The sequence below is a fragment of the Saimiri boliviensis genome, chromosome 7 (assembly GCF_048565385.1).
Source record: "Saimiri boliviensis isolate mSaiBol1 chromosome 7, mSaiBol1.pri, whole genome shotgun sequence".
In the NCBI taxonomy this organism is placed as follows: domain Eukaryota; kingdom Metazoa; phylum Chordata; class Mammalia; order Primates; family Cebidae; genus Saimiri; species Saimiri boliviensis.
The window spans coordinates 76,173,754-76,200,743 of record NC_133455.1 but is presented as its reverse complement, the minus strand read 5'-3'; the positions used below and the strand labels follow the sequence as shown (position 1 = coordinate 76,200,743).

The 26,990-nt window shown below is 35.1% G+C and overlaps 1 protein-coding gene across 2 annotated transcripts in view; it reads left to right on the top strand.

Annotated features, from left to right (window-relative positions):
• The window catches only part of TAFA2 (TAFA chemokine like family member 2), a 545,001-nt gene extending 518,618 nt beyond the window's left edge, over positions 1-26,383 (top strand). The window contains exons 8-9 of one of the 2 annotated variants that reach the window (XR_012518470.1): positions 13,842-14,088; positions 24,229-26,383. Coding sequence is in view for 1 of the 2 variants with exons in the window: in XM_074402828.1 (XP_074258929.1) it covers positions 24,229-24,240 (12 nt within the window). In the remaining variant the exon portion in view is untranslated. The remainder of the gene's footprint in view (positions 1-13,841; positions 14,089-24,228) is intronic. The other variant, XM_074402828.1, reaches the window with a different exon arrangement.
• Positions 26,384-26,990: the final 607 nt, after the last annotated feature.

Sequence of the window (26,990 nt, the reverse complement as noted above, 5' to 3'; positions counted from 1 at the left end):
CAATGTTGGCTTCCCATGATTTATGGTAGGATTAGCGTCAAGTCATTAAAGGATTCTTTTGTTGAGGTTCTGCTTACCATTGGCTACTTTATTTTTGTCTTTTATTTCTTATTCTCTTCTGGGACAAACTTATTTTACACTTAACATTGCATTTTCTGTTCTCTTCTTGGTCCTGTTGAAAGAAAACTGGTGAGGGCAGGAAGGAGGATGATAAGAGAGAGAGAGAGAGAGAGAGACAGAGAGAGAGAAACTAGGTAATATCCGGCAGTGTAAATTTATTTTCAAAGAATGTTTGCAAATAATTAAATCCAGTCTTTGCTCTGCAACTTTAAAATATCCTATATTTGAAAAGACCGTTTGAGTAATTGTGAGGAGAGTTGATTTGGTCAGGCTGTTTCTAGGATTCATATACTGAGAATCTTTTATTCTATCTTGAAAGAAATCAAATTGAGTATTCTCAGACACATTGGCTAACAGAAGAATCTAAACAAGTAGCATAATTAGAAATCTCAGCCCCCAAGTACAATTACAACATGTGATCGATTTGTGAGATTACTGAAGGCAAATGTCTGGTCAGACAGTCCAACTATTGTTTGAGATTAAATTTCACAAATGAAATCAACTCATTGAGAGCACTCCTGCATATATAATATAGTGTGAACCATCTGCCTCCAGATTATAGCTTTGAGGATTTCTTAGATGCGTTGTAAGGATTTCTCTTATGAATATAGTTATGATAAAAGCTGTTAATGGTAACTTTAAAATAATTCACATTGTACCTATGCAATGGTCTAAGGACATCCTGTGCAGTAAAACTGTCTCACATCACTATGTCACATGGAAGGTAAAGATAAATATTCATAACATGAAACAAAATGGTTCATATAACTTGACTAAATATGTCTATAGATCATAATAGAATTATTTTCAGTAGTACTGTTGATGTCTCACTAAGTGTTCAGCCTTTCTGAGGTTACTGAAATTAGTGACAGATGGAGACATTGTCAGGGTGTATCAGATAATTTTTCATTCTCCATTTCACCCAGCATGGCCATTTGAGGTCACTGTGCAATGTAAGTCTGCCCAACTTGTCAAGGTCCCACAAGGCCTTATAAACCTAGTATCATCCTCCCATTTCTGATGCACTGTGGTTTTCTCAGCCTAGTCCCTGCAAATGTGCACCAATTCTATACCAAAATGGGTGCGTACATAGTATACTTGGCTCTTCCAGAGTAGCACTGGGTGAAATTTGCTAGGAGACAGCTGGGATATTAGTGATACTGTGCCAGCTACCTCTTCATAGGTTTTACAGGAGAGATGGTCACAGCAAGAGAGTGTTGTTTTCTTTCTTTCTTTTTTTTTTAAAATTGCATTTTAGGTTTGGGGGTACATGTGAAGAACATGCAAGATTGTTGCAGAGTGTTGTTTTCAAATGTCACTAGAAAGAAGTTCAAGAAGTATTTTGTTGCTCAGTCATCAAATGATTTTGTTTATTCACCTGGAATAATGTATTTGGGAAGTCAGAAAGCCAGTATGATGGTTAAGTATATGTGTCAACTTGGCTGGGCCACAGTGCTGAGATATTTGATCAAATATTATTCTAGATGTTTCTATGAGGCTATTTCTGGATGAGATATATGTTTAAGTTGGTGTACTTTGAGTGAAGCAGAATACTCTCAATAATGTGGGGGAGCCTCAATTATTTAAGGCTGGGAATAACAAAGGGATGACCTCCCTTGAACAAAAGGGAATTATCCAGCAGACTTCTTTTGGATGGTAACTGTAACTCCTTCCTGAATCTTCAGGCTGCTGGCCTTCTTCCAGCAAATTTTGGACTCCCCAAGCCTCTGCTATATTGCATGAGCAAATTCCTTACCATGAATCCATCTCCTTTGTCTTTGTCTGTCTGTCTGTCTGTCTGTCGGTCTCTCTCTCTCTCTCTCTCTCTCTCTCTCTCTGTGTGTGTGTGTGTGTGTGTGTGTGTGTGTGTGTGTATGTATGTATATATGTATGTGTATGGCTCTATACATTTATACAGTCACAGCCTTTATGCTGAAGGAAAATGCCCAGATTACATATTTTCTTGACTCCTGTACAGTGGAAGTTTTTTAAAAGACATCTTTTAGAGTGATAGTCTGTTTGTGCTGCTGTAACAAATTACCACAAACTGGATAATTTATAAAGAACAGAAATTTACTTCTCTTGGTTCTAAAGTCTGGGAAGTCCAAGGTCATGGTGATGGCAGGTTACTGTCTGGTGAGGGCTGCCATCTGCTTCCACAGTGGTGCCTTTGGAGGGTAAGAATACTGTGTCATCATGTGGCAGAAGGTGGAAGGGCAAGGGAGCCAAATGTGGTGTGAAGCCTCTTTATAAGGTACTTAATCCCATTTATGTGGGAGGAGCTCTCATGACCTAGTCACTCCTTAAAGGTGCCACCTCTTAGTGCTATCACATTGGTGACACCTGAATTTTAGCGGGGCCAGATTGAAACCATAGCAAGCAGTTTTAAGTTAAAAGCAAAACGGAGAGTACATAGTAATTTCCCATGACTCCCACCCACACGTGCACAATCTCTGTTATCAACATTCCCACCAGAGTAGTTCATTTGCTACAAAATTGACCATTATTATCCAAAGTCAGTAGTTTACATTAGGGTTCACGCTTGGTTTTGTACATTCTATGCTTTTAGACAAATATGTAATGACATGTATCTACTATTACAGTATCATACAGACTATTTTCACTGCCCTAAAAATTGCCTGTGCTCTATTTATTTCTCTCTGCCTCCTAACCCCTGGCAACCACTGATCTTTTTACTTACCTGTAGTTTTCTCTTTTTAGGTATTATATAGTTGCAATCATGCTATATGTAGTCTTTTCAGATTGGGCTTCCACCCACCTCCCCACACACCTAGTGTTTACATCTCCTCTGCATCTTTTCAAGGCTTGATAGCTCACATATTTTTAGCTTTAGTAATATTCTGTCACCTGGATCTATCACAATTTATCCCTTCATTTACTAAATGACATTTTGGTGGCTTCCACATTTTGACAATTATGAATAAACATCCATGTACAGATTTTTATGAAGACGTACGTTTTCACTTCCTTTGCATAAATGCCAAGGAGCATGGTTGCTGAATCATATGGTAAGACTATGTTTAATTTTTTAGAAACTGCCAAACTGCCTTTCAGAGGGGCTGTACCATTTTGCATTCCCACCAGCAATAAATGAGAGTTCCTGTTGTTCAGCGTCTTTGCCAGCATTAGTATTAGAATTCTGGGCTTTGGCCATTAAGGTATACAGTGGTAATTCTGATATATTTTTGGACCTACCTCTTCAGGCTACATACTTCTTATTGGATCTTTGAGATGCCAGATTAGTTTGGGAAGGGCAGTCTTTGAAAAGATACATAAGACAAGTAGGTCATTTAAAAAACTTGCCATCCTAAATTATTTAAGCCTAAAGGAATGTACATTTATGAGGAAAAATGTTACTACACCAAAGGAAAAATCTCATTTTTCTCATACCACACAACAGAGCTAAGCACTGTAGTCATAAAGGCATTCCGAAGCTCCCTGCCTAGCTATTTCCTAATAAGGAAGTCTTATTCCTTGAGAGGGGAGTAATATTTTATGTTGATTTATGAGGACTTTTGCATGAAAAATGTCTTAAATTGGTGAAGACTCCAGAATGGCTCTAAGCATTCTGTTGGCTTTGCTTTATTCATTCACAATGGATACAGTTCCAGGAACTGCTATCATCTATCTATATATCTATCTGTGTATCTATGCATGTGATGTGTGTGTGTGTGTATCTAGACATCTATCCATCTACCTCAGTGAGAAAGCCTTCAAAGGTGGTGTAATGATTAAGAACCCAGTCTCTGGAATTATATTTTTGGGTACATATCCCAACTGCGGTGTAATAGCTGGTGTTCTTGGGAAAGTTACTTTACATCGGTACTACTCGGTTTCCACATCTGTGAGATGATGACAATAATATATCTGCCACACAGATTTCTCACATGGATAAAATCAGTTAATATATATAACATACTTAAAACAGTTTTTGGCCAAATATAAGGGCTATATGTGTATCAAGTATAAAACTTTATGCACATAAATCAACAAGTTGTTAATAGGCTATTAAAATGGGCCAATTTTCTCATAACTCAAATATTAACATTATTAGTCCACAGTAGTCAGTCTTGTTAAAGAAACTCTAATGTGGATATTACTTAAAACTTCCTTTACTGTCTCTATTAATATCTAAACTAGGGCTTTAAAGAGAATGCACAAATTCATTGGAGGTTAGTCTGTCTCTTTTAGAATAGCCATAAAATTTCATCTTAGACAGAAACCATAGAGCTGTACTGAATGGATTTCAATGCTTGGGAACAGTCTCCACCTTGCCTCAAGTGGCCCAGGTGGGGACTGTTGGGCTACTCAATTGTAAAGGTGCCCTTCCCAGGATATGCTGCAAGAGTGGAAATGTTTTTTTTTCCGTATTTATAGCCATCAGACATTGGGTTTTCCACAACATCTCTTGTGGACTTATTAGGGCTACCAAGTGAAGGAGGCAATTCTTTTTCTTCTGACAATTACAGTTATTGACATTTATTCAGCTACTATTTCTATATCCACTGGTATAATTCAAAGATAGCCTTATATGCATGCACAAATCCTTTATGATTAAAATGCTTTGTTAACTGGAGAGGGAGGAGTGTTAGTCCGGGTCTGTGAGCTGGATTTTTTTTTTTGTTTTTTTCCATTTCCATTTTTATTTTATTTATTTTTTATTTTTATTGCATTTTAGGTTTGGGGGTACATGTGAAGAACATGCAAGATTGTTGCATAGGTACACACATGGCAGTGTGGTTTGCTGCCTTCCGTCCCCTCACCTGTATCTGTCATTTCTCCCCATGCTACCTCTTCCCACCTCCCCGCCCCCCATCCCTCCCCCATTTCCCCCCAACGGACCCCAGTGTGTAGTGCTCCCCTCCCTGTGTCCATGTGCTCTCATTTCCATTTTAAGTTTTTATAGTTGTTTGTAGCAATTTTAGATGAGGTTAGCCTAGAGTGGTTGTTGCAGCAGGAAAGGATTGTTTTATCAAATGTGGAGTCACCCTTGTCCATTTTGCCGTTACTAATACAATATTAATGTTCTTACTAAATCACACAACACTAAGTAGAAACTGATGCAGAAAGTGTATATAGATATTTAGCAATTCACAGAGGCCAATAATTCCTATTCATGAAATAACCAATAAAACCTAAGTGATTTTTGAAACTCAGTACATTTTAACCTAAACATGTTGCAATGTGTAAGTTTTTGCTGTTAGGAAATGTTAAGTACATAGTATACATTCTTTATAATTTATCCTGACTCTAGTATAATCTCGAAAATAAAGCAAACTTTGTCCTGTGCTGTATACAGAAAATGCATAGCCTTGTGAAGTATAATCATAGTGTCAAAGAGCTAGAAATATATTCATGCTTACTGCCTTACTTATTAAACAATTTGATTTCGTATTTTGTAGCAGGAATAAAATAATGATAATTTTAAGATTATTTTAAAAATGCTTATTTCAAAATATGTTTTGAAAATGTTTAAGAGTTACTGTTTATTATATTTTTGCTGGAGGCATAATCACACTTAACCTTCTTGGCAGTGTAATAAGATACAGATTGTCTTCACTTACAGAAAGGAAACTAAGTTGTTTTTTTTTTTTAAATGAAATAACAGGGACACACAATTAATTTATAGCTAGGTGAGGATAATCTCATGACTGGATGATGTTCTTAACCCATGCTCTTAACTACCATGTTATATGTATTACTCACCTGACTCTTCTACAAATCTATATTCATCATTGTCTTCATCGTCATTACTACTAGTGAATAAACATTCAGTGTGTGTAGGGCACAACATTCCATTTTAGCCAACTTTAAATTACTCATGGTAAAGAAAAGAAAAAAAAAGAGGAATTGAAAAAGTCATGCAATTTTCATGTTTCAATTTTAGACAAAATTAGAAAAATTCCAATCAAACACCGTATATTCTCACTCATAGGTGGGTGTTGAACAATGAGAACACATGGACACAGGGAGGGGAGCACTACACACTGGGGTCCGTTGGGGGGAAATGGGGGAGGGGCGGGGGGTGGGGAGGTGGGAAAAGATAGCATGGGGAGAAATGACAGATACAGGTGAGGGAACGGAAGGCAGCAAACCACACTGCCAAATGTGTACCTATGCAACAATCTTGCATGTTCATCACATGTACCCCCAAACCTAAAATGCAATAAAAAAATATAATTGAAAAAACTAAAAAATAAAATCTAGTTGGTAAACTGAAGAGAATGCTGAGTAATATAAAATCCCAGTATTGCAGTGTTTTAAAATAGACCTAGATTTTTGTAACAAGCCTATTTGACCTCCTTGTTATAACAACTCTTTTGTCTCAAAGGTAATAGTGTATGCCATCACTTTAATGTGATTCTAAGAGTTCAGGACCCTGGACTCCAATACTAACTGGTAATATTATGGTCAGTCTTTCACATTACTATCTACTGTCTCCATGTCTCATCTTTATGATGGGAAAGTTGAAGAAATTAGTGCAGTGCTATATCTCTAGAACCCCTCTTCAATGCCAAACTTTAACACTTATTAGCAACTTGATGTGATTTAGTAGATTTCAGAAATGTTTTATGCTTCAAGGAATGCTCTTTTTTAGCCTATCACAATGGCTGAAATTCTTGCACTAGAGAGGCATTCATTCACAGCCTGAAGACTTTACATCTAGGAGTTATTTCTTAAAATTTAAATTTCCATGATAAGGGTAATTACTCTATGTGGGTGGTGATATGATTTATTGTTCATAGTAGGACATATTTCCAGGATAAACCCATCAGGAAGTCAGGACAACAGGGGTAAATCAGAACTATTCCAATCAAAATGGAAAAAGTAGTCATTCCAGTTGTAAGTAACTGTTAGCTAATGTCTATTTTAAGTATTAGATGAAAGCAAGTCTAGAAAGAAAACTCTGTCAAATAATTATAATGCATGATTGTAATGCAGAAGTACTATGCAGGCAGAAGAATACCAAGTTTCAGTTATTAATTTTATGGATGACTAATCAACACCAAATCCATCAGTAAAGTTGAACTCACATAATTTGACTTTCAGTTTTAGTAATAGATCAGGTAATATCTTTATGTTTCTCCCCCCATCCCATAAAAGAAAATTGAAGAACTTAACAAAATATAGGGTCATATGTTTGGAGGCATTGGAAAGCCAACAAGAAAGTGAAGAGTCACTGATCCAGAATTCAGGAAAGGATGAAGACTTAGAGAGATTAGTCTGCTCTTGGAAATCACTTTACCCATGGAAGCAATTATCAGCATTAGAGGAGTGGCTCAGTGAATAAAAGTGCATTGATGACCTTGCAGAACCCAGGAGACTGCCATGGTAGGCCAGGGATCCCTGTGAGGGGGAGCCCTGGTGAGTATGTCTTATTTCTTATTGGAAACCCAAAGTGCTATACCCCAAGAGAAAGAGGGAGTTAAAAGTAAAACAGCCCTCATAGGGCTCAATCTGAGTCATTTTAATACCTGAAATTAGGTTGAGGTGAGCAAGTATTTTTAAGGCATACTTGGCAAAACCAAATGTAATTCTTCTCTGGAAAGATTAAAGCTCCAGTCTCACAATCACTCCACAAATAGTTTTGCAAATAATATATTCAGCATACAATGAAAAATAACCAGGCAAACATGAAGACATGGCAATTTAAACAAAAACAAACAAACTGCAGTATTGTTGCACTAAGACAAACACTAAAACATTTGTAAAAGAATGTATAACTCCAAGCCAACTAAAAAAAATGGGCTAATAAAAACAATACAAAAGAAGACAAAAGAGGAGAGAAAATAAATCAAGAGCAAGTGGAATAAATAGAAATTACTCAATAATGATAGCTTGTTACTCAAATATATGAGTGAGCACATTGAGTGCTAATGGAGTAAATAATTCAATTAAAAAGCAAATGAATGTTTAGAATGATGAATATGCTAATCACCCTGAGTTACTCTTTATGTACTGTATACATGCATTGAACCATTGAACTGTATCCCATAAATATGTATAATTATTATGTGTCAATTATAAAGTAAACTTTTTAAGAAAAGCAAATACAAAGATTATCAATCTGAATCAAAAGATCAAAACACAAATATATGCTGTTTAACAGATATATATCCAAACTATAAGAATTAAGAAAAATGGAAAATAAGACAATAATGGGAAAGATACGCTATGGAAATATCAATACCAAAGAAGAATTTGCAGCAAATACTATTGCTAAAGAAGGATATTTTCTGATTATCAAAGGCTTCATTCCTCAGGAGGAAACCACATAAGTGACTTTCTGCTTATATTAGTGCTTGCACACTACTTCTATTTTCACAAGAATTAATTAACACCAATTAAGTTCTAACTAACACTAGCTAATTAAGTTCTCACTATGGCCAAGCACAGTCCCAAGAACTATACACATAATAGCTCATTTAATTCTTGCAACCATCCCATGAGTCAGAGTTGATTATTATTCTCCTTTTACAGTTGAGGAGTCTGAGGCATAAAGAGGTTGTCAACTCATAAAAATAGAGACTAGATTGTTAGTTGGCAGAGGGAGAGAGGGGATGACAAAGGGGAAAATAATATAAAGGTAGTTTTTGCTGCTGAACTGTACACTCACAAATAGTAAAGATGGTAAATTCTATGTCCATGTTTTACCTCAATAAAATGTAAAAATAAAAAGATGTTGCCCAAGTTACATTGTGAGGAAGCAATAAAGCTGGGATCAACCCAGGCAATATAGCCTCCAAGTCATGAGAATAAATATTTGAGTAGGAAGAACCTAATGGAACCAAATAATTTTTGGCTTTGTCTCCGCTGTACATTTCAAACCAGTTTGCCATAAATGGGATAGGACCTGATATCCCTAAAAAATTCTAGAAGATAATATCAGAAAAACTCCTGTAGACATTGGCTTATGCAAAGAGTTCCTGACAAAGAACCCAAAAGCAAATGGTGGCAAAAACAAATATAAATAGATGGGACGTAATTAAACTAAAAACCTTCTACACAGCAAAAGAAATAATCAGCAGAGTACACAGACAACCCACACAGTGGGAGACAATACTTGGAAACTATGCATCCAACAAAAAACTAGTATCCAAAACCTACAAAGGAATGCAAATCAGCAAGAAACAAACAATCCCATCAAAAAGTGAGCTAAGAACTTAAATAGACAATTCTCAAAAAAAGATATACTAATGGCCAACAAACATGAAAAAAATACTCAACCTCACTAATTATCAGGAAAATGCAAATCAAAACCACAATAGAATGGCCATAATTTTTAAAATAAAAAACATAGATGTTGGCATGGATGTGGTGAAAATGGAACACTTACACTGCTGAGGGAAATATAAATTAGTACAACCACTTGCAAAACAATATGGAAAACTGAAGTAGATGTAAAGAGCTAAAAGCAGATGTACCATTTGACCTATTCTCTCTCTCTCTCTCTCTCTCTCTCTCTCTCTCTCTCTCTCACACACACACACACACACACACACACACACACCATGGAATACTACTCAGCCAAAAAAGAAATACTGTCTTTCCCAGCAATCTGGATTCAGTTGGAGGCCATTATTCTAAGTAAAGTAACTAAGAAATGGAAAACCAAACATCTTATGTTCTCACTTATAAGTGAAAGCTAAACTATGCAGACACAAAGGCATAAGAATGATATAATAAACTTTGGAAACTCAGGGAGAAGGGTTGGAGAGGGGTGAGGTATAAAAGACTACATATTAGGTGTAATGGCCACTCTTCGGGTGATGGGTGGACAGAATCTCAGATCTCACCACTAAAGCACTTATCCATGTAACCAAAAACCACCTCTTTCTTCAAAAGTATTGAAATTAAAAATAAATAGGAAAGAAAATAAAACCAAACAATATAAAGTGTGTCTTCCCTTTGTTCAAGCAGTTCCACATTGAGAAACTATTACCAAGGGGAAATCTCAAAACAAAATATCAACAATAAAAAATAAAAATCGTGGCCACACACAAAAAATTAGTGTCTGTTTGGCTTTAAAAATACTAGTCTCCAGATTTAATAGGAAAAGAAAAAAGGCAGGGCAAAGATCAGGCATCCTGAACTGTAATATATAGAGTACATAATTCTGTTTGTGTGTGTGCATGTGATTGCATGCACAATATTATTTGGGGGCAATAGTAAACCAATCATTGTGCTATTTGTTTACTGTGCTCTTTTATAGGAAATCTGATGCTATTTCATTTGCACCACCATATCTGATGTCAAGTAAGCATGTAATTCCTAGGTATAGGATAATTGTCTCACAAAATATTTCATGAGATAAACTTCCTGACAGTGTTAAGCAGCTATAGGGAAATTACTCAGGAGATAGGTGTATTTTTTTAATGGGTGTATTTTTTAATAGCTTCTAACTAAAATATTAACTGTAATGAACATGCCAACATCCACTTTGATGCATTCATTTGGACATTCTCCACATCCCAAGATCCCAAGTGATTAGTCTAATACCAATTAGAGTATCACAGGTTGCTATTATCTTCTGGCATTATTATTTTCATGAATTAATTTTGTTGTTAAAATTAGACCTTTTACAAATGAGAATAAATTTAAATATCTGAAGTGAAAATGTGAAGCTGAATGTCAAGACCCATGGTTATCTATAATTTCAAATTCTGAAACTGCAGAATCATGGGGAAAATGCTAGAAAAATTAAAAATTGAGGAACTGACTTTTTGGGTCACTTAACTACCCCCCTTGCTGTTTACAGAGAATCCAAACATTGATTCTAGGTTTCCTTCTTCTGAAATTACTTAACACCTTTTTTCTTGCATTAATTTATTCATGTGTTCATTTGTTTATTCATCTCCCCATGCATCCGTTATTTCAATCTTTCATTTAATAAATATTAGGCAACATTTATGTGCCTGATATGCTGCTTAGCACTGAGGAAACAAAAGTATGTCAATATTCTTTTTCTCCAATATCTCTTATTTTACTGAGAGAAACAAACACATTAATAATTATAATATGATGAAATATGTCTTATAATAGAACTATGAGAAAGTGCTGATTAGATCAATCATGAAGTGGTCACATTTCTTCTGGCGTTTGAAACAAGTGTATTTTAGGCAAAGCTAAAACAAACACAAAGATAAAGAGACATGAATGGGCACATCATGTCTAGAATTATTAAATAGCCGGGAATGATTAAATAGGCGTGACTAGAGTGGAACATACATGTTTTGTGGAACAATTGTGAAGAAGTGAGGATGAAGCTGGGTGGTTGAGTTCTAATCATGAAGGATCTTAGATACCATAAATAAGTTTATATTTCTTCCTGTGATAGGGTTCTATTACAGATTTTTCTTTTCAGGATGATGGTGGCAATGAGGAGGAGGAAGGAACAGCAAGGAGGAAGACAAGTGACAAGTCAGGACATTGTTGCCATTATACACACCAGGTGGAATAAAAGTGTGGCAGTGAAACAGAGAGTAGGAAATAGATCAGAAAGATGATTAGTAACTGATTAGAGATAAAACATATAGAAAAAAGTTATTCTACTCCTAAAATGTTCAATGTATATACATGAAATTTAAAAAAAAAAACAGTTCCTGAAAACATTTCTATGTTTTTGAACAATGTAAAGAAAATGGAGAATTGGAAATGTATAGATGATGTAGATGATGTATTTCTCCATGTTCAACTTGCTTTTTCTAAAAAAAAAAAAAAGAAGAAGAAAAAAAAGAAACTCTTTTAAATTTTTCTCAGTATTCATCATTTGTCTTCAGCCACATGTGTCCACTGCAAGTCATGACATTGACCCACATTGCAACTGTGCTGGCTTTGATTTATCTAAATAAAGGCAACTGGACTGTGATCAGAATACAAAAGTTCCGCTCTTCCTCAAACCATTATTTATACCTTACATTTTCTGGTTTGGTAGGGTAAGGCCAAGATTAGCAGTGATAAGAAAACAGGGCTATGAAAAAAAATCAAAAAACAAGTGTCTGTTCTAATTGCTCTATAACACAAATATATTCAAAATCGGAAAATATATTTTTCTACTAATTACATGATTAGTCTTTTGTCTTGCTATTAGTTTTAACTATTCCAACCTCTCAAATTTATGTAGGAAGTGCTCTACTTTGCTTTTAACTTATGCAACCAAAAACCCTCTGTTGTCAGAGCCTAAATTACTATTAATAGCCAATTTTCTATGTGATTTATTATTATTTATTATTGTTACTCATAGTTTTCTTTCAACTACTAAATTATTATTCATATATTTAAAAATCAAATAGTATGTTTTGATGTTGCTGGAGTACTTTGAAAAAGGGAGTATAAATAAAACTTTTTTTTTTTGAGATGAAGTCTTGCTCTTGTTGCCCAGGCTGGAGTGCAGTGGTGTAATCTCGGCTCACTGCAACTTTTGCCTCCCGGGTTCAAGAGATTCTCCTACCCCAGCTTTCAGAGTAGCTGGGATCGCAGACGCCCGCCACCATGCCCGGCTAATTTTTTGTATTTTTATTGGAGACAGGGTTTCACCTTGTTGGTCAGGCTGGTCTTGAACTCCTGACCTCAGGTGATCCACCTGCTTTGGCCTCCCAAAGTGCCGGGATTACAGGGATGAGCCACTGCGCCCAGCCAGTAAAACTTTTAAACATCTATCTATATCTATAAAATATCATAAGGTACAACTGAAACATGTCATAAATCTCAGTCTGTTAATGAGGATTATATAATTAATAACAAGTAGAGAGCAACAAAGTTGGCTTGAAAAGTGAATGCTGGCCTAGTGTGATGGCTCTTGCCTGTAGTCCCAGCACTTTGGGAGGTTGAGGTGGGTGGATCACAAGGTCAGGAGTTTGAGACTAGCCTGCTCAACAAAGTCAAACCCCATCTCTACTAAAAACACAAAAAATTAGCTGGGCGTGGTGGCAGGTGCCTGTAATCCCAGCTACTTGGGAGGCTGGGGCAAGGAGAATCGCTTGAACCTGGGAGGTGGAGGTTGCAGTAAACCGAGATAGTTCCACTGCACTCCAGCCCAGGGACAGTGCAAGACTCTGTCTCAAAAAAATTTAAAAAAGGAAAAAAATAATGCCGCACAGGGGTGACTAGACCCATACGTTGGTTAAATGACTTGGTTTCATTTATTGGCCTTAAAGTGTGTATGATTCAAATTCCTGCCTCAGCAAATTATGAATTACTCTAGGCATGGATGGTCAGGCAAGGCTATGAATGGTTAAGATCACAAATATTACATCTTTGAATTATGATTGATTATAACTTCCTAATATTGTTTCCACAGTTATTTTACACTTTTATGCTTAAATGACTATTTTTTTGATTTCTGTGTGCTTTCTTCCTCGCTTTTAATGAACATTTTTCTTAGGTTTGTGCAGAATGCTTCCCAAATACTCACAAGAAATGCTTACTATCCTTTTTTTTTTTCCAATTCCTTGTAAAAATTGTTTATTTTAGTCTCATGTAAAGTCATGTGTCTATTTGAAATTGAAAAAAAATGTGCTAAGAATACATAATCCTCTAAGGGAAATACAAACCTATCCACGTTGTGAGTGTTTCAGAGGTAAACGACGTTATTGTCTTGTTTTCCTTTTATACTTGTTGAAATGTCCCCTTTCTCCCAGGTTTGCTTTCTGTAATAATCTGTTAAACAGTGGAGTGCCTGACATGTGTTTGTTCCTTAGGCAAACGTGTAAAACTCTTCAAGTTCGAATGGAGAAGTAGAAAGAGAAGGTTTCTGCTATGCCTGATGACAGTTTTTGCTTTCTCCACACTCAAAACATTTTTGGCTCCAAGTTGGAGCACTAGTTGTGGCGAATCCTATTGTTGGTCGGATTCTAAGGAAGGGACAGAAGTTTCATTGAGAAGTAAAGATCCAAAACAACTCCAGAAATGAGCTCCCGTCTTGGTTTATTTCTCACAGAGCAGCAGGTGTGTACATGGTGCTAACAAGATAAACTATGACCTACCCTTTCTTGTGGTTCCATTATCATTTCAATGCCCCTGATTTCAGAGGGAGACAGTGAACTTGGTACAGCTTTAGGGAGTCAGAGGGCAAAGAACCACCTCAACGGCCAGAAAGAAAAGGCATTGGAATATCTTTATTAAAAAGTGGAAAGAGGCATCATTCTTTAAACTGATATTAGGCCCATACACTGAACAAATGATTGGCCACAAAGAGCCATTATGTTATGTCACCCAGGATGGCTCTGCAGTATTGTTTTTTCAAAAATAGGAAATGGGTAGTACAAAAATCTGGGTATATTCTTGGACTTCTATTAGTGTTCAAAGTGCTATTGTATGGAAATTAGCATTAAAAGTACTGAGCCATCAGACTGTCACTTAATCTCCATAAACCAAATAAAGGCTGCATTTTTACCTAATGGTCCGTTCTTTATATATTTAAATTGCCCCATAATGGAATGTTATTTCATACCTGCATCTAAGCATTACAAATAGATTTAAGCATTTATATTTTGATAAACTTTGGAAATTCAAAATTACTGAACTATGATGGTTATCAGAAAAGTCCAAAAAGAATTACATCTAGGAAACAGAAAAAAAAAAAAAAAAATCAAAAGCATCCAACATGTTAAAACATCATCTATGTTGCCCTGTCCTTCAGAAAATAGATTTTAGTTTGAAATTTACAGAAGATTTTTTTATAGAAGATTTACCACATATTAAATGATCATCTCTTAATTTTATGGAAGAAGATAAGGATGGAGAGGAGAGAAGGCTCCATCTCCATGCTCTGCTTCTGGCATGTTCTCAAAAACTGCTGGTACTAGTTTTGTCCTTCCACAAGTTACATTAAGTTCTTTTAAGTGACAACAACATATTCTTCATTCAGACAGGAGGGTAACTGCCCGAAGGGTTATTTCTGCCCACTGCACAAACAAAATCAATTTACAGAGACCATGGCATTGCAGTAAAGAGTTTAACTGATGAGAGGCCAGTCATGCCACTCAGGAGATGAAGTTATTATTCAAATCAAACTCCCTGACAATCTGGGGACTAGGGCTTTTCAAAGATAGTTTGGGGGAAGGGATGGGAGTGGCAAGGGAATGGTTGCCAGCTGCTGTCAGTTGGTGATGCAATCACATGGATGTGGCAGATAGTCCTCCTGTGGGCTGAATTGCTTCTGGGTGGGGCCACAGTGGTTGGTGGGTCCAGGTGGAGTCATTGCTGTCAGATATGCAAAAACCCTGAAAAGACATCACCAAAGACCCATCTTAGGTTCTACAACAGTGACGTTATCTGTAGGAGTAAATGGAGAATTTGTATTTACTGTGATCTCCAGAATAATGACTGGCAATTGTTTATGTCTATGCCTTAGAAGAATGCAGGCTCCTCTGTCCTCTTACCCTGGTGATCTTTCCTTAGCTTTACAAAGGTGGTTGAGTTTGGAGGAGGGCTATTAGTACTGAAACTATAAACTCAGTGTCTTCCAAAGTTAGCTTGGCTTAAACCCAGGAATAATTAAGATCAGCTTGAATGCCAGAGACAAAATAGGGGTTAGCTAGATTACATCCACCCAACTGCTGTAATTTTCTCCCTGATATAATTTTTGCAATTTCAGTATCTCAGGGAAAAGTTGTCTCTAAGAGCCATTTGTATTTGTAACACAAACCAAGCAAGAAGTTAAGAGAAAATACTTTCTAGGCTACTAAAAGGAATCTCTGCCAAGTTTTAGCTCTTCTTCGCCTTTAATCCCAACTATCTTAAACTCATTTTTTTAAGCATAATTTTAAAAGCTTCCATAGTGAGGCTGGAATTCCTGAGGAGGGTGATTCTTGACCAGATTGAAACTTTTAAAGTAAAGCTTTCTGGCAGAACGTGGATAAAAACTATCAGTTCAAATTACTCTTTTACAAATGAGAGGCTAGTCTGAAAAAATGAACTTACTATCAAATCTAGCGGTAAAGTACCTTCCAATTGAGTTCAAAATCTCAATTGTCTGTAAAAATGTATGAACTTTGCTGACATATGGAATTAATATCTTAAAAATTCTGCTCAGATTTCTTTGAGGCATTTAAAATAATTGTTTTCCTGGCTTAAGGAGTTTTGGGATGTCTTCACGAGATTTCTCTTTATTCTGTATGCTGTGGACTTTCACCATTATCTTAATTTTGTGCATGTGATTCTGCACCTGAAACAATGTGTGTGTTGGGGTACCAAGGGAAGGAGAAGCAAAGTCTTGTCTTAACAAATGTATATATTTTTTAAGTTTTTAAAGGAATTTATTAGCTACTCAAAGAAACAGCAGAAAATGCTTTGTTTTACTAACAGTGAATGTCATCCAGAGAGAAACGGCTGATCTGCTTGTGAGTGGATGAACGTGCATAAATGGCAGTGCAGTCATCTACTGCCATGAGTCACGTAGAAGAGTTCATGGCAGGCACACTGTACAGCTTTCAAAGTTCCAAGAAATAGTGCAGGTCCATCTGTTCAAAAGATTCATTTCCAGTCGAGATCTTCATTTGCACAGCAGAGGAAGCTGAAAGCCATTGACAGATGTTCTGTTTGTGGTAAAAACTCACTAGTTCTGCATTCTAATATAATGATTAGGCCTTTTAGAAAATAAAGTCTTCAAAGTGGTTATACCACGGACGAATTTAAGTGATCAGAACAAAGTTTTATACCATTTAGAAGTAGTGTTTCTTAAGAAAGATCACAGTAGTTGGAGGCAAGAAGTGAGTTAGAAGCTCACTGACTCCAGCCAATGTTCTTTGTAGATAAACTTTTGAGTTTCAGAGATTTTTTTTTTAAGTGACTTATCCAAAGTTCTGCAACTAGTAGGTAGTAACACTGGTATATAAAACCCTTGTGTTCTGACTAGCAGAATGACGCTGCTTCCTTCAGGCATATCTGGTGTTCTATTTCTTTCCAGAAGTCTAGAAAGATGATATGCCAAGCCTGGAGAATCTTTTCTTTGTTTTGCTTCCTACACTGGGACTCATACTGATTTGACACTTAAATATAATCAGTTAACTACAGAAATACTCTCTGTTGTTTGAAATTACTCTTGCCACTCACCTAAGGCTGTTAAAATTTTCAAGAATTTATGAAATACATAACTGAGAATAGTTCAAGATTCTTTAGTGGAAATGTTGATCCTAGCTGAAATATTGAACATATCTCGAAGTGTTAAATGTTCAGGCTAATCCAGCAAAAGCAGTTCTTTGGAAGTAAAATTAAGCTGTGGTATGAAAATATGATCATTTTCAGGGCTATAGGCGTCACTTCCATCATCATGAAAGTAAAATATTGGCTTAGTTTTTCACAGAGATGAGTATGTTTATAAAAGTGATTCAAATGTCACCTTACCTTAGCTGAAACTTGTCTGGTCAGCTTGCTCATGCATAAATATCGCAGACCAATAGGTGTTCTTCATTTTGTAATTCCTGCAAGCTGTATGGTCAGCTTGTTCATGCCTGAATATCCCTGACCAATAGGTGTTCTTCATTTTGTAATTCCTGAAAGATGTATGGTCAGCTTATTCATGCATGAATATCCCTGACCAGTAGGTGTCTTTCATTTCATAATACCTCATCGCATAAGGTGCTTTAAGATATAACAAGTACATTCACATATAGTTATGACCAACGTAATGGCAGCTTTTCTCAGGCTTAAATGAGAAAACCTGCTACTGCAGAGTAATGATGTTTTAATTGCACATTTAGTACACGAAAAGTGAAGAAGGGCTTATTTCTTGTACTTGTAAGAGCTACATTAAAAAATACATTTGCAGTGAAGCAGCAATTATACTCCAAGAAAGGAAAAGTTCATTCAAATCAGCCCTTAGAATGATGAAGGTAGTCTATTCTCCCTTTTACCTTTATTGAATAAGTTAAATTTATTGTAATGTTGTTTGAAATGGTGCCTATTTGTGATGTTATTAAGTAGCCATCTTAAAAGGATTAGCCGTCCACTGCGTTTAATCCTGCTGCCTCCTCTTAGAAGTATTACCACATTTCCTTGTCTTCCAGTTGTTTAACTAAAGAATGCTCATCAGTCCAAAAATAAATGTTTATCTAATAACATGGATATTTTAGTGAAAACTTAACTCTTTTAAAAATGAAATTGGCTGCAACATTCATAATGCATTTTCACTTCTATTGTTGTATGTATGTGAGTGATATTTACAGGAATATAAATATTGTTCAATAGTTCCTCATAACAAGATTATAATGAACATATTGGAGAAGATAATTTTTTTTTTAAATTAAGCTAATGTCATATAAGATTTACATTGATGCTGTGGAGATTTAGCAGTGATTTCACAAATATATTGTAGACTGGCAAATAGCACAACTGAGTTTTAAAAAAATCTGGGATATGGGGTAAAACTCAAAGAAAAATAATATCAGAGGAACCATCAATAAAGAAGAAGGAAATTTGCAAATCTGCATTTCCTTTTGGCATAATAACACCCCATTTATTTTTTAAGCGTAGATAAAATCCAGTGCCAACTTCCTAAATATGTATCCTTCGTACAAAGTCTGATGGCAGCTGGTTTATTAGAAAGACAGAGAGTTAGAAAAAATGGAATTATGTATCAGAGAAGACTAGTAACATATGTGCAGAAATAATCAGAGGCAAAACCTGGAAATTTAATACATTTGGATGGCTAAACATGTACACATATCTGAATAATAACAGTTAATACTTCTTTAGTACTCATTGGGTTTCTCGTACTGTTATAAGCATGAAACCTATTAACTCACTATTAACTCATTTACTTCTCAGCTCATACAATCTCTAAATGCAGATGCTAATATTATTTCTGTTTTGCCCAGTAAATTACTGGTGGAACTGAGCATTGAAAATAGGCAGCCTACCTTCAGAGAACATCCACGTGCTTCATTTTTTTTCTAAATTTTTATTTTTACAATTTTTTTTTGAGACAGTCTCACAGTGACATCTAGGTTGGAGTGCATTGGCAAGATGATAGCTCACAACAGACGTGACCTCCTGGGCTCCAGCAATCCTTCCTTTAGCCTTCTGAGTAGCTGGGACTAGAAGTGTGCCTTATCATGACTAGCTAATTTTTATTTTATTTTATTTTATTTTGTAGAGTCTGGAGGGTCTTGCCATATTGCCCAGGCTGGTCTCAAACTCCTGGTGTCAGGTGATCCTCCTGCTTCAGCCTCCTAAAGCCCTGGGATTATAGGCCTGAGCCACCATGCCTGGCCAGTGTTTCATTTTTAATATGTGACTTTTATTATTAACATACCAAGATTATGAAAAGAAATAATTGCAAGATGAATCACTATAAGCAACAGAAAATTAAGTCAATATTTTTAGAGAAATAAGAAGTAGCACCCACCCTGCCCCACCCGCCCCGCCATAGGTATTCTATGTATCACCTTTTGTATCTTGTTTGAGAATTTCTACTTCTACCACCTACTAGTATTTAAAAGGCATTTACTGGGACATGCACTTTGTCTGCACTATCTGATTTCATCACAATAGCATATTATACACGGGGAGGCCAAGGCTCAGAGAGTTTGAATAATTTACTCAACCCCATAGTGTTAGAAAGTGATAAGGTAAGGACTTGAACCTTGCTGAACAAAGCCTGAGCTATTTGTTATGATGCCTCTCATATGTTATGTCCTGTGGATAATCTAGTCAGCAGGACTTGAACTGGGGGAAGAAGGAATTTTAGGCTTCAATATAATGATTGTAAGAATTTTAAGATTTAAGAATTTTGTAAAAGGACAGAATAGATTCTTGAATTTCCTTCCAGCTTTGTAATTAACTTATAGATTGGCAGAGGACATTTCACAATACTCAAACAATAAAATGAAAACAGTATAAATAAATGAGTTCACCTAATTTCAAATTTAACTAATACATGTCATTAACCAGGTTTTATTTTCTCAATTTAAATTGAACAGACTTAAAGACATGATGTTAACATGAGTTGTTTAGAAATCTAATCAGGGCCCCATAATAGTTTTGTTGGCTTGGGATAAGTGGGTGCTCTGATCTAAATAATTAGTACTTTTTGCTTAATGTTACCAGATTAACAATCCTGGTTGATTGTTACCAGGGTAGTTTCCTGCTTGTGACAGAGAAGCTATTATTACTATTATTTCTGCATTTTGTATGTGTTCAGCAGCCCAGTAGTTTCACTTACAAAACTGTCTGGTATGTGGCACACGCAAATAAGATTTGCATAGAAAAGAACAGCTGTGTAAAATATTGCCTTTGGAAAGGCAAATTTACTGAGATAGTGATTATAGCGTATGAAGCTCAAGGCATAACCATAACAATCGTAGGGCCATTTCTCACCCTCATGCAGTATTTTATATCTATTGCCCTCAGAACAAGAAAACAGTGTACATTCACGGTAGCAAATGCTATTTCTCATCCTGTAAAATAGATTTTATTGCAACCTCCTGCTTTTAGTTACTGAAAACTTGCCAAAAGTCCTCCTTAGAAGGTAAAACTTAATGTCTGGCCTTTCTAAAAAATACCATTTGAATGAAAGAGTATTATTTAAGTTCTAAAAATGTGGCAATGCTTAATTTGGTATATTAACCATTACTTTTACTTTTTAAAATGTTGGATTGTGTAAATATTGTTTAAGCAAATCTTGCATATCCGGATGTTCCAGTTTAAGTCTACAGAAGGTAAAATGACATTTAAAATGTGTTCCCCCCACTTTGGCATGCCAGAATTTAAACTTATGTCACTCAGATTTATTTAAAATAAGCATAAATCTTAAAAAGTTGACATTTTTGTTAAATTTTAGGTAATAATTTTGTTTAAAGATAATATTTGGACCTTGCGTGGTAAGCTTTTTCAATTGGTGATAATGTACCTATATTCAGAATCATTTTCCCGTACATTTTAAAACCTGTGATTTTCTCATCTTGTTTAGTACAAACCTTGAGGTTGTCAGGGAGGATGCTGGTAGATATTTATACATGTTCATCTTTATATTGTGTTGAAAAGGGTGAGTCATTAGTTAGGCTTTCGTTCCTTCAATGTACTTCTCTAAACTTGCATGAATGTCTGTTAGTGTTATTCAAAGAAAAACTTTAGCTGAATTAAATTTAAGAGTTGAATTGAGAAAGGAACACTTTGTGAATCAGGATGTCTCCCAAGCAGGAGTAGGCCCAGAGATGCTAGCGCAGACATTTTGTTGAAGATTTATAGACAGAAAAAGGAAAGTGACATACAGAAAATGGAAGTGAGTTATAGATTGGTTACAGCACAACATCTGCATTATTTGAATACAGTTCGAACAGTTGGCCACCTTTGATTGGCCAAAACTTAGTGATTAACGTAAGAGTAGGCCACAGTGTGTTTACACCTCCATTTAGTTTACAATTCATGATGTGCAGAGAAACCTCAGGCCGAACTTAAAATATGTAAGGAGGCAGCTTTAGGCTAAACTTGATTGAACAGTGTGATTTGTTTTGATTCTACTTTTAGTGGCTCTCTTGTTAAAGATTTATACATTCAAAAGCAAAAAAAAAAAAAAAGAAAACCTCTTAAAATCCAGACCTTTTATTTTTGTGGTTGTTCAGTGTTGACAAAGCCAGGTGTTCCATAAACATTACAATACTTGTTGTTCATGACAACACTACCACTCTGTCCTAAATGCAGAGCTCTTGATGCCGAAACACCACGTATCTTCTTGATCAAAATCCAGTAATCAAAAAAAAAAAATCAAGTATTAGATTATCCACATTCATCTAATCTTATAAATAATTTATATTGTATTCTTCATCTCATAAAATATTGTAGGATATTTTTAAAATTAGTAATATAGGAATATTGTGTAAAACTTAGGTGTGAGAATAGGTTGCTTTAATTATACTGTAATCCATGCTTATTTAGACAATTACTTCTTTTAGTCATAGTTAATTTTTGTTTCTCTAGCAATTGTGTTAGCTGATAGATGTCATCATAAAAATGTATGTTAATGTTTTTGAGGATATGGGTTATATCCTTATTTATATATGTTTATATGTTTATGTCTTTGTATGTATATATATACATATATATATGTATATATTCTCTACAGAAATGGAGAAAAAAATTGTTTTAGTTTCATAAGCCTTTGTATTATACTGTTAATTTCGAAGTCTGTTTTCAAAATTATATATAAATAGTTGAGAGAATCATTTCTCAACTTTATATAAACCAGTGGTGTCAAATATTTAGCTTGAAACGAAGATATAGAAATGCATCTATTATGCTCATTAATAGATTACTTCGAACCTGGGCTCGAAATGGCTCAAGAGGACATGTCACTTGCTTTCATACAGTCATGGCACCATGTTCATCCAATTCATTTCTACCATATTTTTCCAGTTTGCTACATTGAGTCACAGCAGAGGTGAAACCATTTATTCTTTCTCAATTCTCCCCCCTCTCTGTCTCAATTTCCTCTTTTTCTTTTATACACACTCACAAACACACACACACACACACACACACACACCCACACCCATACCCATATCTTCCCCTCTCTTTTCTTGTCTTTTCAGCATTAGTTTTGAAAATATGGTCCACATTCAGACTTAATTTGGAAACCCTTCATAGAAATTATACACAATGACCCTTGAATGGCAGGCAAATTGATAATGAGATTGCTGCTCTGGCCAAGGTATCTCCTGCTCACGGAATCTCAAAGATTCAGTAGGCTCTTTGTATGTTTCCCAGCCTCCATTCTTGGTTCAGCTTCCTCCATGGTTCTGTGCATGGGAGTAAGACACTTCAAATGCACAGGCAAAGAACTCTTTCCTTGGGATTGGTAGCGGACCACTGAGACAGAAATAAGATGACTGCCTCCATGCATAAAAACACATTTTGGCCTTTTGTAGCGTCTCCCTTTGGTAGAATAATTTGAGACTAGCCATAGAAAAGTCTAGAGCTAGCCTATTATTTTGTTTAATATGTTCAATTTTTTAAATAATCGATCAGAAAACAATGAAACAAAAGAGCCTTTTGTAATGTTTTTCAAAGGGCAAGTAACAATGTCACTTAATGGAATAAAATCGAAGTTTTGACAATAATTTTTAAAAATTAAACTTTTTGTTTTAGCCATTACTAGAAAAGAATTGTTAGGTAACTCTCTACCCTGCCTGATATTATATTAGAATTAGAAAGTTAAATTGAAATCTAATGGGAGAGAGATTTCTGCCATGTTAATAATCTTTTTCTCTCCCCTTTCTCCCTCCATCCTCTCCCTCTCTCAGAATCTCTTTTCCTCTTTTCTCTTTCTTGCTCCCTCTTCTCCCTCTCTCTTCTCCCTCTTCCTCTGTGTTTTCCTCTATATCTATGCATATATACTTATGTATATATATATTAGATATTCTATCTGTTTATTATTCTTTTCTCCTGTACACAAATGGTCTTTGGACTTCAGTAGGTGTGAAAAGTTAGTATGAATATTTCTCAGTGATATTTAAAATATAATTAATAGTATAGTCTCATCAATTTTATGAAAAATTTGGGACTCCTTTAAAATTTGGTACATTTTTCTATTCTTTATTGTTTCCCCAGATTTTTTGTCTCCCCTAAACAGATATTTTTTTCCCAAAATAAAATTGACTCAAATAAGCTCTCAATTTTTAAACTATTTCAAAAATGAACTTTATGGAGCCAATCTCCAAGGGCATTCTTGAGAAATAGATGTGGCTCTGTTGCTGGGAACAAAGGTTTTTCTTCACTGAGGCCTGGTGTGATGTGTTTATGATATTTGTGTTATGGCCACCAAGTCTATGCCAAAAAAGGATTCCAGAGTCACTCTCTGGGTTTGAGAGGGATATCGTTGTCACCATTTGAGATAATTTTGGTCACAGTTGTAGTCATTTGGATAATTGTCAAAGTGACTCTAAAAATATGAGATGATAATGAGAAAATAAGTTAGTATAATTTTATACAGTGGAAATACCTGTACCTGGTATTTCTTTAAAATTAAGCAATGTATTTGATAAAACAAACACCAGCATTTTGAGTTACCTATTACTTTTTAATTGTGTTTAATTTTAAGGTTATAGGTATGTTATGAAATGTTGACTATATTTTCCTCTTCCTTTGTAGGTAACCCATTAACCCAGGAGAAACCAAGTGATCCTCAAGGCTGATGACAATGAACATACGCATAGAAACTTAACTCCTGAGGTGATCTTGAAGATTTTTATACCACTTGAAAGAGACACTCAAGAGTATTTCCAAGGGATTTCATGGCCTCTTCTTGAAATCAAGACCTTTTAAAAGTCAGACATGAACTTCTATGTCATGAAGATTTCAGCAGATTTGAACTGTGTTGAACTTGTAAATTGTTAAAAGAATTTGAAGTTGCTGTCTGTGGAGCCAGTGAAGAGTTGTTTTTTTCAGGGTGATGTTGGAGACAGTCACCTTTTGATCTATTGGCTCCAGATGTGACTGCTTTTCTTGCTTCTGCAAGCTGTATCCCAAGGGCACTGTCCTTCTGTCCTGGATGTGTTCCTGGGTCCTATGTTCATTGGCTAGTGGGACTATACATGGCTTTAATGACGTTTCCTTTGAGAAATTTTCCTCTGGCATGGTGTAGACTGAGAAAATTTTATTTATATCTGAATCTTGGAGCTCAGAAAGCCTACATGTTTTAACATCTTAAAGTTGCTTTTGTTAAAGGAATGGAAATATATATCCATTGGTAATGATGTTGGCAAGTAATAGTTATCTGAATACATCAATCATATAAGAATGTATAGACAAGCTGACGTATTTCCCTAAGGCTAACAACACCCTGCTGCAGCTCTTTGTCAAATAGGTAGTAGTTAGAACTGGATTACCATTTTCATTATATAATACTTTGTACCTCTAGAGCACTCTCCCTTTCTGTTTTCTTTTTTTTAAGTGGGCTTTTCTTTAATTTTTTTTTTTTTATGTTTACTTATTCCCTTCACAGAAATCAGCAGTGAGCAGTCAAGTTACTGGATAGACTTCAGTTTCAAAAAGTTGCCAGGGATGCATGTGAGTTTCTGATTTCTTAGCTTGAACATTATTCACTTAGATTTTTTGTAGTTTTTTTTCTTTTTCTAAACTGTCCTATCTCATTTTAAAAGACTGTCTTTTGCTTGCTCCTAATGACTGTTTGAATGCTTACATATTTGTTCAATCTGTTGATAGAAAAAATTGTTCATTTTCCTCAGTCTCAAATGTATTAATATTTGCTTACACTTTCCCAGTCAAACAACTTGTTAGGCCAGTATTTTATGACATTTTTGTAGCCATTTGAACATTTGTGTTTTTGGTTTTATAGGAAAGTCATACATATTTAAAGGCCTTAAACATGTATGTAGTTTTTTTTTAAGTTATTGTAGAATGTATAATTTTATAATACATGTATTTTGTTTCATTTGTGATATGAAGGGAAAGAAGAATGAAAATTGCATAGCCATTCTGTAACAATATTGTGTAAACCTATAGTTTGAAGGAAACCAAGAGAGGGATTTCTGTGTTTTACTCATTTTATACTATCCAGAAGATGCTTCTGAAATTGTCCTATTAGAATTTCCATCATGTTAGAGAAGGTATGGAAATATCTTGTATTCTGAAAACTCACTGACATGGTCAATTACACATATGTTGGTTTCCAGGCTGGAGGCCCAAATGTACTGGGGAACTTTGGTCTCTTAGTTCTTGATAATATTCAAAGACCAAAAGACTACTCAGATACTTTCCTGGGAAGAACAACTAGAAATGTAAAACTGGTTAAAAATAAGATCTGAAAAATTTACTTTTCACGTTGAACTAAAATCCACTGTCCCATAAGTTCATGAAATGAAATGACATTCTGCCTCCATTTTAATTATGCAAAAAATGAATTAGATGGTTTTGAGTGGATTTTCACAATGACTCAAGACTATATGAAATTATAAAAAAGGACTAATAGTTGTCTTGGAGTTTCTGCATCAATTAGAATATAATTAATTTCTTTGTAACCAAGTGAAAAACTATACGTTTTGGAAAATATGAATTTGTCCTAGGTTTGTTTGAGATTATAGATCATGCTTCTCATTTTTTAAACTATGTTCTTTAACAACTGGAAACTCTGTATTATATACAAGTGTAATACATGCATACAATAGAAAAAAATACATGGAATTTCAAATATACTAACTAGATTATCCCCAGTAGATTAATGTTGTGACTATTCAGAAAAGGTGAATAAAATTGGGATATAAAATGAGCTCTCTTTCATAAATTACATTTAGAGGTCTGTTTTCTGTGTTTTTATTTTAAAAGCACTTTAGTTATTATCCAGGAAGGCCTCTGAATTCCTGGGGAAAATGACATAAATTCTTTTTTTTTTTTTAATAAAGATTCATGGCAAATTTTGCGATTTACACAAGATTCCAATATTTGACTTGCTTCTTTGCCAGGATACAATTGAAATAGATTCATTTACACTTGTGCAACTTGCCCATCTTGACTATCAGCACAACTGGCATAATTTGCTAGCAATATGTAAAATGCATTTTATGAAAATTGTTAAAGACAATTCCTTATCTTTCAAAATATGTATGAAAATATTCATCAAAATTACAAATGTGACTATAATTTAACCTTTAAAGTTTTTAAAAAACATGTTATATTTTGAAATAGATTAAGATTCACAAGCTACAATAATAGCACAGAGGGTTTCTTTGAAAACTTTCCCCATCTTACACAGTGATAACATTTTACAAAACCATAGAACATTATCAAAACCAGGAAATTGACATTGTTATAATATTCTTAATTCAATACAGATGTTATTCAGATCCCACCAGTTTCACATGAACTCTGTGTGTGTGTGTGTGTGTGTGTGTGTG